General features: G+C 41.4%; 1 protein-coding gene across 1 annotated transcript in view; it reads right to left on the reverse strand.

The window, feature by feature from the left end:
- The window catches only part of AGBL1 (AGBL carboxypeptidase 1), a 700,107-nt gene that overhangs the window by 587,424 nt on the left and 97,962 nt on the right, over positions 1 to 14,721 (reverse strand). Inside the window, exons 8-9 of the mRNA XM_070045034.1 lie at positions 1,728 to 1,893; positions 672 to 739 (exon numbers count right to left, since the gene is read on the reverse strand). Coding sequence (XP_069901135.1) covers positions 672 to 739; positions 1,728 to 1,893 — 234 coding nt within the window. The remainder of the gene's footprint in view (positions 1 to 671; positions 740 to 1,727; positions 1,894 to 14,721) is intronic.

Raw genomic sequence — 14,721 nt, forward strand, 5'->3', positions numbered from 1 at the left:
CCTTCACATTCATTAAATACACCAACCCTAAGTGTCTACCTCAGGCTTATCCTGATGATATTAGTGTCTTGATAATAGATAGCCTCTGACTTGACGATGGGATTGTACCGGGCCTACCAAGACAAAAATGACAACTTGGAAATCAGTAACAGTAGCCATCATTTAGTGAGCATCAGTATCTGCCCAGCCTTAAAGTGGAAACGCAAAAGTCCGTCCTTAAAATTTACCCTGGGCGGGACTTCCCTGGTGGCACAGTGGTTAAGAACCTGCCTGCCAATCCAGGGGACATGGTCTGGGAAGATCTCACATGCCGCGGAGCAACTAAGCCTGTGCATCACAACTACTGAGCCTGCACTCTAGAACCCGCGAGCCACAACTACTGAGCCCGCATGCCACAATTACTGAAGCTCGCGTGCCTAGAGCCCGTGCTCTGCAACAAGAGAAGCCACCACAATGAGAAGTCCGTGCACCACAAGGAAGAGTAGCCCCCGCTCACTGCAACTAGAGAAAGCCTGCGGGCAGCAACAAAAACCCAAAGCAACCAAAAATAAATAAATAAAATTTCTAAAAGGAGAATTTTACCCTGGGCTTAGCTGAACATAGAAAGGGACATTTTCCTTTGTAGAATTATGAATGTAGAGATCATTAGAAGCAAGAGCTAGTGTACCTACTTCCTTTTTCACAACTTCAGAATCTGAGTCTTTGTCCTCTTCTTCCTCGCCATCATCTTCAAAATCTTCTGAGTGGGAAAAAAAAAAACAGAGGTGAAATGGATGAGGCTTCCCCTTTGCCTTGGATTGAGATTCTCGCCACCCAATGGTTAGTACTTCTCACAAGTAAGGGGCCATTATTAAGTGTACAGGATCCCAACACACGCTTACACTTATTGGATGTGTAAATCACGCGCACATAGGCGTGTGAGAGCACTATATCATAACGTCTAAACTGCTGTCCCACACTGAATGCAAAATGAGTGCAGGATAAAATGACACATGAATACCATTCTGGCTTCCTTCACCCAATGTAGAAGTATTTATGCAATTTCTATGTAGAAGTATTTATGCAACTAACATTGCCAGAGTTTAGTGATCACATATATGCCAAAGCTGTTGTAATGTAGACAGCACCTTGACTGATTCCCTAATTTTAATACGAAGGAACTGATTTTAAACAAAAGTCCACAGAAAGCACCCAGTGTCATTGTGACAAGATGATGCCTATGGAAAATCTGTTCCCTGGAAGGAGGACAAGGTTGAAAAGCACTAGTATCTTCTGACAACAAAATCTTCTCGGAGATTGGATAACCTACTTTCAAGCATTCTAAAATGACTTGCATGGGGTGGCAAAACAGCAAAAGTTTGATTTCAATTTTATCCTTAGCGCAAATTAATTCCAGAACCAGTCTGTATGGTGGAGGGACTCCATCATGGGATTGCAAATAGATTTTTTTAAATCAGCTGAGATGCCTCTACAGGCATTCCATAGCTACCAGGCAAAGTGCCAACAGTTAATAATTCAGGATAAAATTAACAAGCTTGGTATTATGAAAAACTAGCTTTCTCATACATGTCTCTAATTACTTATTAGATAATCACAGTTGATCTCTTTAAAAAATTGATTCTACTTTCATCCACATTCCTCTGAAATATTATCCAAATGCAAAAGTTCATCATAAAGCTCATAACTATGAGCAAACTAAGTACAGAAGAGCTACCCACATACTCTACCTTCAGTTAGAACATGTGGAGGTTCAGAGGCGGTGCTCCCAGGCGCTGGGAAGGAGTAAGCACTGCTGGCTGTGACCAAGGGAAGTGGACTCTTAGGGTAGCATTGCCTCAGGATCTGAAGCACAAGGGAGATGACAGGCTCCAGACTTTTGTCATCCAGGCAGTTCTGAACAAAGAGAAGATCGTATCAGACACTGACATCTTGTGTGGAGTCCCTCTGCTATAATGTTATTTCAAGTAATGGATTACACGCAGCCTAAATGGACAGTAAATATCCTTAATGTAGAACATCTAATCTGAACATTCTAATGGAGAATTTTGTCTAACACAGGATCTGCTTTGGTCCAGTGTGTAATCTGCATTTTTATTTCTCTTTTACAGCTAATATATTATTGGAATGAATTTAGTCTGAAAATAGACTTCAGAGACTTTCAAGGGATGCTGCACCTAACGTAAAACATTGTCCAGAATAGCTGAGGGAAGAGGAGGTAATGGCATCTTCCTTCAACCATCCATGTGTCGTTGTGAATTATGGCCTAAATTAGAGAGTGAGTAGCTGAATTGATAGAAGTCTTACTTTTCTCTTTCAGCTATGATCTGAAGAGAAAAATATCAAGGAAAAAGATAAAATATGAAATCAGAAGAAAGACTAAGAGAATCCCAAGTACCTAACTTAAGTAACATGCTTCTTCTCAAAGCCCACAGTGGTGATCTCTCTTGGTACCTACACAAAGCAAAGAAAAACTGGGTTTGCAGATGTAACATTTTGATACTGATGGAACATGACAAGACCCTTCTTTTCAGCCACTGTGAAAAATGTAAGAACAAGTTTACTAAATTGAGAGACAGAGGGTTGGGAGTAGTCAGTATGTCTTTGGCAAAAATATGGCCATTTTCTGCAGTCTCTTAGTAAATGTTTTGTCTACTGACTTGATACAGAAAGTTGACTAATGTAAGCCTCCACTTTGGTATTACTAAGGGGTTTCCACTAAGCTCTAAGGCCAATAAGTCACAGTAGGAGATATGGAGGATGCTTACAATATGCCACAGGGCAGTGACAATTATGCCAGGCATGGTACCTCCAGGCCCACATTATGGGCTGCTCCACAGGAAAGAACATGGAGGAAAAACATTTAATAAAATTTAAGCCATGGATTCAAGCTACCCAAATGACTCCGAAGTAAAAAAAAAGTAAGCCAACTTTCAAAACAGAAATTTCTTAATAAAATCAACAATGTTATTTCCGAGGAGGAGCTTCAAGATGGTGGAAGAGTAAGAAGTGGAGATCACCTTCTTCCGCACAAATACATCGAAACACATCTACACATGGAACAACTCCTACAGAACACCTACTGAACGCTGGCAGAAGAACTCAGACCTCCCAAAAGGCAAGAAAGTCCCCACGTACCTGGGTAGGGCAAAAGAAAAAAGAAAACAAAAGAATAGGTACGGGACCTGCACCAGTGGAAGGGAGCCATGAAGGAGGAAAGGTTTCCACACACTAGGAAGCCCCTTCGCGGGCAGAGACTGCGGGTGGCGGAGGGGGGAAGCTTCGGAGCCATGGAGGAGAGCACAGCAACAGGGGTGCGGAGGGCAGAGCGGAGAGATTCCCGCACAGAGGATCAGTGCCGATTGGCACTCACCCACCGGGGCGGGCAGGGGCTGGGAGCGGAAGCTTCGTCTTTGAAGGTCAGATCCCAGGGAGAGGACTGGGGTTGGCGGCGTGAACACAGCCTGCAGGGAGTTAGTACACCATGGCTAGCCGGGAGGGAATCCAAGAAAAGGTCTGGAGCTGCCGAAAAGGCAAGAGACTTTTTCTTGCCTCTGTTTCCTGGTGCACAAGGAGAGGGGATTAAGAGCGCTGCTTAAAGGAGCTCCAGAGACGGCGCAAGCTGCAGCTAACAGCACAGACACCAGAGACGGACTTGAGACGCTAAGGCTGCTGCTGCCGCCACCAAGAAGCCTGTGTGCGAGCACAGGTCACTAGCCACTAGCCACCGCCCTTCCGGGGAGCCTGTGCAACCCGCCACTGCCAGGGTCCCGGGATCCAGGGACAACTTCCCCGGGAGAACGCACGGCGCACCTCAGGCTGGTGCAATGTCACGTCAGCCTCTGCCGCCGCAGACTTGCCCCACATTCCGTACTCCTCCCTCTCAACGGCCTGAGTGAGACAGAACCCCCTAATCAGCTGCTCCTTTAACCCTGTCCTGTCGGAGTGAAGAAAAGACACCCTCAGGCGACCTACACACAGAGGCGGGGACAAATCCAAAGCTGAACCCTGGGAGCTGTGCAAACAAAGAAGAGAAAGGGAAATCTCTCCCAGCAGCCTTAGCATCAGCGGATTAAAGCTCCACAATCAACTTGATGTATCCTGCATCTGTGGAAGACCTGAATAGACAACAAATCATCTAAATTGAGGTGGTGGACTTTGGGAGCAATGATATATATATATATATATATATATATATATATATATATATATATATATATATATATACACACACATATATATATACATATATATGTGTATATATATATTTTTTTTTTTTACTTTTTCTATTTTTCTGAGGGTGTATGTGTATGCTTCTGTGTTTGACTTTGTATAGCTTTGCTTTTACCATTTGTCCTAGGGTTCTGTCTGTCCGTTTTTTCGTGTGTGTGTGTGTTTTTGTTTTTTGGTATACTTTTTAGCACTTGTTATCATTGGTGGATTTGTTTTTTTGTTTGATTGCTCTCTTCTTTCTTTATTTTTTTATTACTTCAAAAAAATTTTTCTTATTTTTAATATTTATTTGTTATTTTTTATTTTAATAACTTTCTTTTACTTTCTTTTATTTTATTTTTTCTTTCTTTCTTTCTCTTTTTCTCCCTTTTATTCTGAACCATGTGGATGACAGGGTCTTGGTGCTCCGGCCAGGCATCAGGCCTGTGGCCTCTGAGGTGGGAGAGCCGTGTTCAGGACACTGGTCCACCAAAGACCTCCAAGCTCCACATAATATCAAACAGCAAAAATCTCCCAGATATCTCCATCTCAACGCCAAGACCCAGCTCCACTCAATGACCAGCAAGCAACAGTGCTGTACACCCTATACCAAACAACAAGCAAGACAGGAACACAACCCCACACATTAGCAGAGAGGCGGCCTAAAATCATAATAAGGTCACAGACACACCAAAACACACCACTGGACGCAGACCTGCCGACCAGAAAACCAAGATACAGCCTCATCCACCAGAACACAGGCACTACTCCCCTCCAGCAGGAAGCCTACACAACCAACTGAACCAACCTTAGCCACTGGGGGCAGACACCAAAAACAATGGGAACTATGAACCTGCAGCCTGTGAAAAGGAAACCCCAAACACAGTACGTTAAGCAAAACAAGAAAACAAAGAAACACACAGCAGATGAATGAGCAAGATAAAAACCCACCAAACCTAAAAATGAAGAAGAAATAGGCAGCCTACCTGAAAAAGAATTCAGAATAAGGATAGTAAGGATGATTCAAAATCGCGGCAATAGAATGGAGAAAATACAAAAAACGTTTAGAAGGGACCTAGAAGAACTAAAGAGCAAACAAACAATCATGAACAATACAATAAATGAAACTAAAAATTCTCTAGAAGGGATCAATAGCAGAATAACTGAGGCAGAAGAACGGATAAGTGACTTGGAAGATAAAATAGTGGAAATAACTACTGCAGAGCAGAATAAACAAAAAAGAATGAAAAGAACTGAGGACAGTCTCACAGACCTCTGGGACAACATTAAAGGCACCAACATTCGAATTATACGGGTCCCAGAAAAAGAAGAGAAAATAAAGTGACTAGACTGAGAAAATATTTGAAGAGATTATAGTTGAAAACTTCCATAATATGGGAAAGGAAATAATTAATCAAGTCCAGGAAGCACAGAGAGTTCCATACAGGTTAAATCCAAGGAGAAACACGCCAAGACACATATTAATCAAACTATCAAAAATTAAATACAAGGAAAAAATATTAAAAGCAGCAAGGGAAAAATAACATACAAGGGAATCCCCATAAGGTTAACAGCTGATCTTTCAGCAGAAACTCTGCAAGCCAGAAGGGAGTGGCAGGACGTAATTATTAAGTGATGAAAGGGAAAAACCTACAACCATGATTACGTTAACTGGCAAGGATGTCATTCAGATTCAAAGGAGAAATTAAAACATTTACAGACAAGCAATAGCTAAGAGAATTCAGCAGCACCAAACCAGCATTACAGCAAATGCTAAAGGAACTTCTCGAGGCAGGAAACACAAGAGAAGGAAAAGACCTACAAAAACAATCCCAAGAAAATGGTAATAGGAACATACATATAGATAACTACCTAAAATGTAAATGGATTAAATGCTCAACCAAAAGACATAGAATGGCTGAATGGATACAAAAACAAGACCCATATATATGCTGTCTACAAGAGACCCACTTCAGACCTAGGGTCACATACAGATGGAAAGTGAGGGGATGGAAAAAGATATTCCATGCAAAAGAAAATCAAAGGAAAGCTGGAGTAGCAATTCTCATATCAGACAAAATAGACTTTCAAACAAAGACTATTACAAGAGACAAAGAAGGACACTACGTAATGATCAAGGGATTAATCCAACAAGAAGATATAAAAATTGTAAATATTTATGCACCCAACATAGGAGCACCTCAATACATAAGGCAATTCTTAACAGCCATAAGAGGGGAAACGGACAGTAACACAATCATAGTAGGGGATTTTAACACCCCACTATAACCAATGGACAGATCATCCAAAATGAAAATAAATAAGGAAACACAAGCTTTAAATGATACATAAAACAAGATGGACTTAATTGATATTTGTAGGACATTCCATCCAAAAACAACAGAATACACTTTCTTCTCAAATGCTCATGGAACATTCTCCAGGATAGATCACATCTTGGGTCACAAATCAAGCCTTGGTAAATTTAAGGAAATTTAAATCGTATCAAGTATCTTTTCCGACTACAACGGTATAAGAGTAGATATCAATTACAGGAAAAAATCTGTACAAAGTACAAACACATGGAGGCTAAACAATACACTATTTAATAAACATGGGATCACTGAAAAAATCAAACAGGAAATAGAAAAGAACCTAAAAACAAATGACAATGAAAACACGACAACCCAAAACCTATGGGATGCAGCAAAAGCAGTTCTAAGACGGAAGTTTAGAGCAATACAATCCTACCTTAAGAAACAAGAAACATCTCAAATAAACCACCTAACCTAACACCTAAAGCAATTAGAGAAAGAAGAACAAAACAACCCCAGAGTTAGCAGAAGGAAAGAAATCAAAAAGATCAGATCAGAAAAAGAAATGAAGGAAACAATAGCAAAAGTCAATAAAACTAAAAGCTGGTTCTTTGAGAAGATAAACAAAATTGATAAACCATTAGCCAGACTCATCAAGAAAAAAAGGGAGAAGACTCAAATCAATAGAATTAGAAATGAAAAAGGAGAAGTAACAACTGACACTGTAGAAATACAAATGATCATGAGAGATTACTACAAGCAACTCTATGCCAATAAAATGGACAACCGGGAAGAAATGGACAAATTCTTAGAAATGCACAACCTTCCAAGACTGAACCAGGAAGAAATAGAAAATATAAACAGACCAATGACAAGCACTGAAATTGAAACTGTGATTAAAAATCTTCCAACAAACAAAAGCCCAGAACCAGATGGCTTCACAGGCGAATTCCATCAAACATTTAGAGAAGAGTTAACACCTATGCTTCTCAAGCTCTTCCAAAATATAGCCGAGGTAGGAACACTCCCAAACTCATTCTACGAGGCTACCATCACCCTGATACCAAAATCAGACAAAGATGTCACAAAGAAAGAAAACTACAGGCCAATATCACTGATGAACATAGATGCAAAAATCCTCAACAAAATACTAGCAAACAGAATCCAACAGCACATTAAAAGGATCATACACCATGAGCAAGTGGGGTTTATCCCACTAATGCAAGGATTCTTCAATATACACAAATAAATCAGTGTGATACACCATATTAATAAATTGAAGAATAAAAACCACATGATCATCTCTATACATGCAGAAAAAGCTTTTGACAAAATTCAACACCCATTTATGATAAAAACCCTGCAGAAAGTAGGCATAGAGGGAACTTACCTCAACATAATAAAGGCCATATATGACAAACCCACAGCCAACATCGTCCTCAATCGTGAAAAACTGAAACCATTTCCACTAAGATCAGGAACAAGGCAAGGTTGCCCACTCTCACCACTATTATTCAGCATAGTTTTGGAAGTTTTAGCCACAGCACTCAGAGAAGAAAAAGAAATAAAAGGAATCCAAGTTGGAAAAGCAGAAGTAAAACTGTCACTGTTTGCAGATGACATGATACTATACATAGAGAATCCTAAAGATGCTACCAGAAAACTACTAGAGCTAATCAATGAATTTGGTAAAGTAGGATACAAAATTAATGCACAGAAATCTCTTGCATTCCTATACAATAATGAAAAATCTGAAAGAGAAATTAAGGAAACACTCCCATTTACCATTGCAAGAAGAAGAATAAAACACCTAGGAATAAACCTACCTGAGACAAAAGACCTGTATGCAGAAAACTATAAGACACTGATGAAAGAAATTAAAGATGACACAAACAGATGGAGAGATATATCATGTTCTTGGACTGGAAGAATCAACATTGTGAAAATGACTATACTATCCAAAGCAATCTACAGATTCAGTGCAATCCCTATCAAACTACCACTGACATTTTTCATAGAAGTAGAACAAAGAATTTCACAATTTGTATGGAAACACAAAAGACCCCGAATAGCCAAAGCAATCTTGAGAAAGAAATATGGATCTGGAAGAATCAGGCTCCCTGACTTCACACTATACTACAAAGCTACAGGTATCAAGATAGTATGGTACTGGCATAAAAACAGAAATATAAATCAATGGAACAGGATGAAAGCCCAGAGATAAACCCATGCACATACGGTCACCTTATTTTTGATAAAGGAGGCCAGAATATACAATGGAGAAAAGACAGCCTCTGCAATAAGTAATGCTAGGAAAACAGGACATCTATGTGTGAAAGAATGAAATTAGAACACTCCCTAACACCATACACAAAAATAAACTCAAAATGGATTAAAGACCTAAATGTAAGGCCAGACACTGTAAAACTCTTAGAGGAAAACATAGGCAGAACACTCTATGACATAAATCACAGCAAGATCCTTTTTGATCCACCTCCTACTGAAATGGAAATAAAAGCAAAAATAAACAAATGGTACCTAACGAAACTTAAAAGCTTTTGCACACCAAAGGAAACCATAAACAAGACTAAAAGACAGCCCTCAGAATGGGAGAAAATATTTGCAAATGAAGCAACTGACAAAGGATCAATCTCCAAAATTTACAAGCAGCTCTTGCAGCTCAATATCAAAAAAACAAACAACCCAACCAAAAATGGGCAGGAGACCTAAGTAGACATTTCTCCAAAGAAGATATACAGATTGCCAACAAACACATGAAAGAATGCTCAAAATCATTAATCATTAGAGAAATGCAAATCAAAACTACAATGAGATATCACCTCACTCCTGTCAGAACGGCCATCATCAAAAAATCTAGAAACAATAAATGCTGGAGAGTGTGTGGAGAAAAGGCAACCCTCTTGCACTGTTGGTGGGAATGTAAATTAATACAGCCACTATTGAGAACAGTATGGAGGTTCCTTAAAAAACTAAAAATAGAACTACCATATGACCCAGCAATCCCACTCCTGGGCACATACCCTGAGAAAACCGTAATTCAAAGAGAATCATGTACCACAATGTTCATTGCAGCTCTACTTACAATAGCCAGGACATGGAAGCAAGCTAAGTGTCCATCAACCGATGAATGGATAAAGAAGATGTGGCTCATATATACAATGGAATATTACTCAGGCATAAAAGGAAACGAAATTATTTGTAGTGAGGTGGATGCACCTAGAGTCTGTCATACAGAGTGAAGTAAGTGAGAAAGAGAAAAACAAATACCGTATGATAACACATATATATGGAATCTAAAAAAAAAAATGGTCACAAAGAACCTAGGGGCAGGATGGGAATAAAGACGCAGACCTACTAGAGAATAGACTTGAGGACATGGGGAGGGGGAAGGGTAAGCTGGGACAAAGTGAGAGAGTGGCATGGACATATATACACTACCAAATGCAAAACCGATAGCTAGTAGGAAGCAGCCAAATAGCACAGGGAGATCAGCTCGGTGCTTTGTGACCTCCTAGAGGGGTGGGATAGGGAGGGTGGGAGGGAGGGAGACACAAGAGGGAAGAGATATGGGAACATATGTATATGTATTCACTTTGTTATAAAGCAGAAACTAACACACCATCGTAAAGCAATTATACTCCAATAAAGATGTTAAAAATAAATAAATGCTATTATTAAAAGAGGAAAATAAATGTTACTTAGCAGCCCCCCCCCAAAAAAAAAGAATGCTATTTCCCCTTCCATGTACTCAAATAATACCAATCAGGTATCCTGAACAACAGCAGGAAACACTCTCCAAGGAAAATAAATTCGTTGAGGCTATTTTATCGCTGGGACTGGTCAAATAGTTTTAAGTGCTTACTGAAAATTATGAGTATCGGAAAAAGAGAGAACTGAGCATGGAGGATGAAGAATGGTAAGGTAGATGACTGATCAGCGATAATGCTCTAAGCCTCAGCCTTAGGAGATAGTGAGCCAAGTCCAAGCCAGGGAACTCAGTCAAAACTGCCAGCACTTTGGAAGCCAGGTCTGTCTATGATTGCCATTGGTACTATTGCTGATGATGGTAACAGCGTAATGTTTTACTTGGTGTGGGATGGTGCAGGTGGAAAGCAGGTGAAAGGATGGAGTCAAGTCCAAGCGTCCTGTTTCAATTGGGCCGCACCATGAACCGAATTTGGGGGATGGAGGGAGTATTAGTATCTACAGAAACCTAGGCATTAGGGATAATGTTATATCTGGTGTCTGCTCTACTCAGGGGAAAACATTTATGAATTTAAAGATGATCGTTGGGTCCAAGTTAATAGGAATGCCTAGATCCTTTGCCAACATTTTCCTGGTGTTAATGGATCAGGACCAGGGCTAATGTGAGGCAAGGAGGTGTCCCGGACACAAAATTTAAGGAGGCACTCACTCTCAGGCTCCTACGAGTGCAGGGTCAGCACCTGTGCTGAGTATCATAAAATGACAAGACTCCAAGAAATAGGATTCCTGTGGACCAATGTCTCAGAATTGGGGGCAAAGGTGAGATTTGTAGGCTCACTCTTCCCATGATTCCCAATAACCCACCTGCTACTTGGAAAAGATGATAAAATACAAGAGTGCTTAAAATATTCAATTCACATTTAACATCTTTGCATTAGCTTTGGGATGACAAATACCCTACTTTCATGATACATACGCACGACAGAGTAGAGCACGCAGCTCAGATCCCAGAGCAAGACTACCTGAATTCAAATCCTGGGCTGACGATTGCTAATTACTGTACAACCCTGGCAAGTTACTACACCTCTCTGTGCTGCCGCTTCCTTATCTGTAAAGAGGAAATCATACCAGAACCTCTCTCATAAGGTTGTGTCTGAATTAAATGAGTTACAGGTAAGGTGAGTGCCTAATAGTAAGCATTCTGTAAGCTTTAGCTAGTAGGATGCCAGGAGGCATCATCAGAGTCATAAAACCGTATAAGAATCTGAAAAGAGGACTTTAGCAGACCACTGCTAATTCAGGGCAGAGTCCTAGCAATAATCCCCACAGTAAAAAAATGACACATTCTAGTGGAAGAGGAGCCTGAGGAAGAAACAGGAGTCCTGGGTTTAAGCTCTGCTTCTCACGAGCCAAAGCCATCAGTATCTCCTGCCTCGGCTCCCACAGTCTGACTCCTCCCCTTGCCCTCCTGCCTCTCCCTCCTTCTCTTGTGCCCTTGGAGACTCTCCTCTCCAAAGGGCAGCCAGAACGATCCTTGAAAAGCATAAATCAGTTTGAATGGGTGTAGAGTTTCAGTTTTTCAGGATGAAGAGTTTTGGAGATTAGTTACACAAGAGCTTGAAGCTATTTACTACTGAAATGTACACTGAAAAATGGCTAAGATGGTCAATTTTATGTTATATGGATTTTGCCACTATCAAATTTTTTAAATTTTTAATGAAAAATAAAAAGCATAAATCATATTGTCTACCCTGTTTCAAACCTAAAAAAAAAATAAAATCTGAATTCCTTTTCATGCTCTAGAAAACTCTACATGATCTGGCCTTCCCAAACTCTCCAAATCTGTCTTCCCCCTTCTTTGTACCTGCTTAAAATCTGATGGAATAAAACTCAAATTCCTTATCATGGTTCAGTATGCTCTAGACACTCTGGTCCCACCTATGTCTCCAGCTTCACATCATTTCTCCCCACTTTTCCTGCCCATGCTTCTGCCCCACCCCCGACCCCACCACCTGAGGACCTTCACATTTGCCTTTTTTACCCTCTCCCTGCAGCCCTCACATCAGACCTTCACAACACTGGTTCTTTCTTGTCATTCAGGTTTCAGCTCTGAAGATCACTCTTCCATGCCAGCCTTAGAGTGGCCCCTCTCCTTCCTCTCTCTCCAGAAACTCTCTGAACATAGACGGGCATATTCTAAGGTCCAGAACAGAGGTGGTGTAGCTTCAATTTAGGACTGTCTTAGATGGAAACACCTTTGGTTTGGGACCTTCTGGTTCACTCTTGTCCAGGTATTTCCCTCTTGCCTGACTCTCCAGAATGTCTTAGTGGTTCCACTAGTTGTACACTGCTTTCCTCTCCAGTCTGTACCTCCTGGCTAACTCCTCGCACTTCTGTGCACAAAGCAAGTTTTTCAAGCGCTCTGCTTTGACTCAAATGTCAATGACGTCCTTCTCGAAGCCTTCTCTGGTCAGCCAAGACCACCCAGAGCTCTCCTTCCTCTGCATGGCTTTGCCAGTTCCACTCTGGCATCCCACTTGCTGCCTATACTGCAGTGATCCTGATTTCCCCTGTAGGACAGCAGGTGTGCTGAGGAGGATGGGAACTCTAATCACCTTCCTCTTTGAACTCCCTACCTAACCCCAATACCTTTCACAAAGCGGAAGCTCAGGAAACATTGACTGAATAAACAGTAAATGATCTCCAATTACCCTGACCTCCAGAGTATCGAGCTCCTGATTCCCAAGTGGGTGACATTCCCTTTAGGACTCAGCCCTTCCTTCTGTAGATCCACAATGCTGGGGTAATCAGTCCTGTGGACAAAAAGGGTCCTGATGAATCAAGACCTGGCCTGCCATGCTTTCTGAGCATATGACAGTAGCTGCAACTTTTTCAAAGACTATCAGAGTTCATTCTAGTGGTTCTCAAAGTGAGGGTCCCAGACCAGCAGCATTAACATCAGCTGAGTACTTGGTAGAAATGTAGAATCAGATCTACTCAGATCTAATGATTAGAAACCCTAGGAGCGGGGTCCAGCTACCTGTGTATTAACAAGCCCTCTAAGAGATTGTGACACCCCGTCAAGTTTGAAAACCACCAATCTTGGCAATGTTTTTGGTCTCTGAAGCTGTTCTAGCTCCAGAGAGTGGCCCCTTTACCTGATTATTTCATACAAGTTTGTTCCACCTGCAATTACCCCTTTCTCCGAATTGATAACGATCTCAAACTGTTTCAGGGCATCCTTGCAGGGGTTTGTTTTTAACGTTACATCCAAACTGTCAGCCTTCTTTGTCCTTCCTCATACAAAGCTCCAACAAGATCCCGTTACGTTACACAGCAGCCTCACTGCATTATGGACAATCTGATCCTCTGAACGTTTAAAGGATGCTCAGAGGAAAGGCTGTGGGACCCAGGAAACAAAGAGGTGGGGTTATTGAGAGAGAATCATGGCAAGCAGTGGCCTCAGCAGGAAGGCAAAGAACATTATGATGGGCAAAGTCTGTGGGAAGGACTCAAAGAGAGTTCTTTCTCAGTCACTCTCATGCCCGGTAGGCTTGCAATTACACCACAAGCACCAATAAAAATAGTAAAGGACTGTGGTTTACAAAGTGTGACCCAGACCAGCAGTATCAACATCACTTAGGAATTTGTTAGAAACACAACTTCTCAGGACTATCCCAGACCTACTGAATCAGAAACTCTGAGGATGGGGCCCTTGCAGCCATGTAGGTGGCTTTGATCACACTTAACTTAGAGAACCTCTGGTCCAGTGGACAGAAATACGAACTGTTGAGTAAGACCATCAGTTTCAAATCCTTTGAAATGCTGAAATCAGAAAGTCTGCATAAACTGCTATGCCAGCCCTAAGCTATAGTAAGCATTCAGGACAAATCTCATTCTCTCGTCCTCTTCCTCCTTCCTCCTTCTTCTTCCTCCTCTTCTCCTTCATTTTCGTTGTCATCTCCATCAGCTGCAGCAGCAGCAGTAGAAGCAGCATAATTTGCAATAGCTACTGAAATGACATCCCTAGATCCAAGGTTCCCCAGTTGGCCATCCTGTGACTCACGCATCTTCTCTGGCAGGAGAGGGGAGAGAATGGATGGGCAGCTCTAACTCCAGCACAGCTGCAAGGGCATCTGTGCTCAGAGCACTCAGCCCGCGTGCTGGGAAGCTTTTCAGGCAGGAGAAACCTGGCCACCAAGTGCAGATTCTGCCTCTGCTCACATCCTGCTTCCATTCCCAACAGTAATTGGAGGCCAGGAGCTCATTGTAAATTTGCTTAATTGAGCAGTTGAGGTCTTTATTGTCCTGCTGAGGAACTGCTTATAAAAGCCTGCTTCTGGGCTCACAGCCCCTTTCATGCCTGTGCTTCACTTGGTATTTTCTCCACTCTCTTCTTGTCATTGACCTGTACCTCTGGGATCACCATCTTTTCCCTGTATTGCTCTTTTAATTGTTTTTTTTTTTTTTG

This window comes from Globicephala melas, chromosome 2, assembly GCF_963455315.2.
Source record: "Globicephala melas chromosome 2, mGloMel1.2, whole genome shotgun sequence".
Lineage (NCBI taxonomy): Eukaryota > Metazoa > Chordata > Mammalia > Artiodactyla > Delphinidae > Globicephala > Globicephala melas.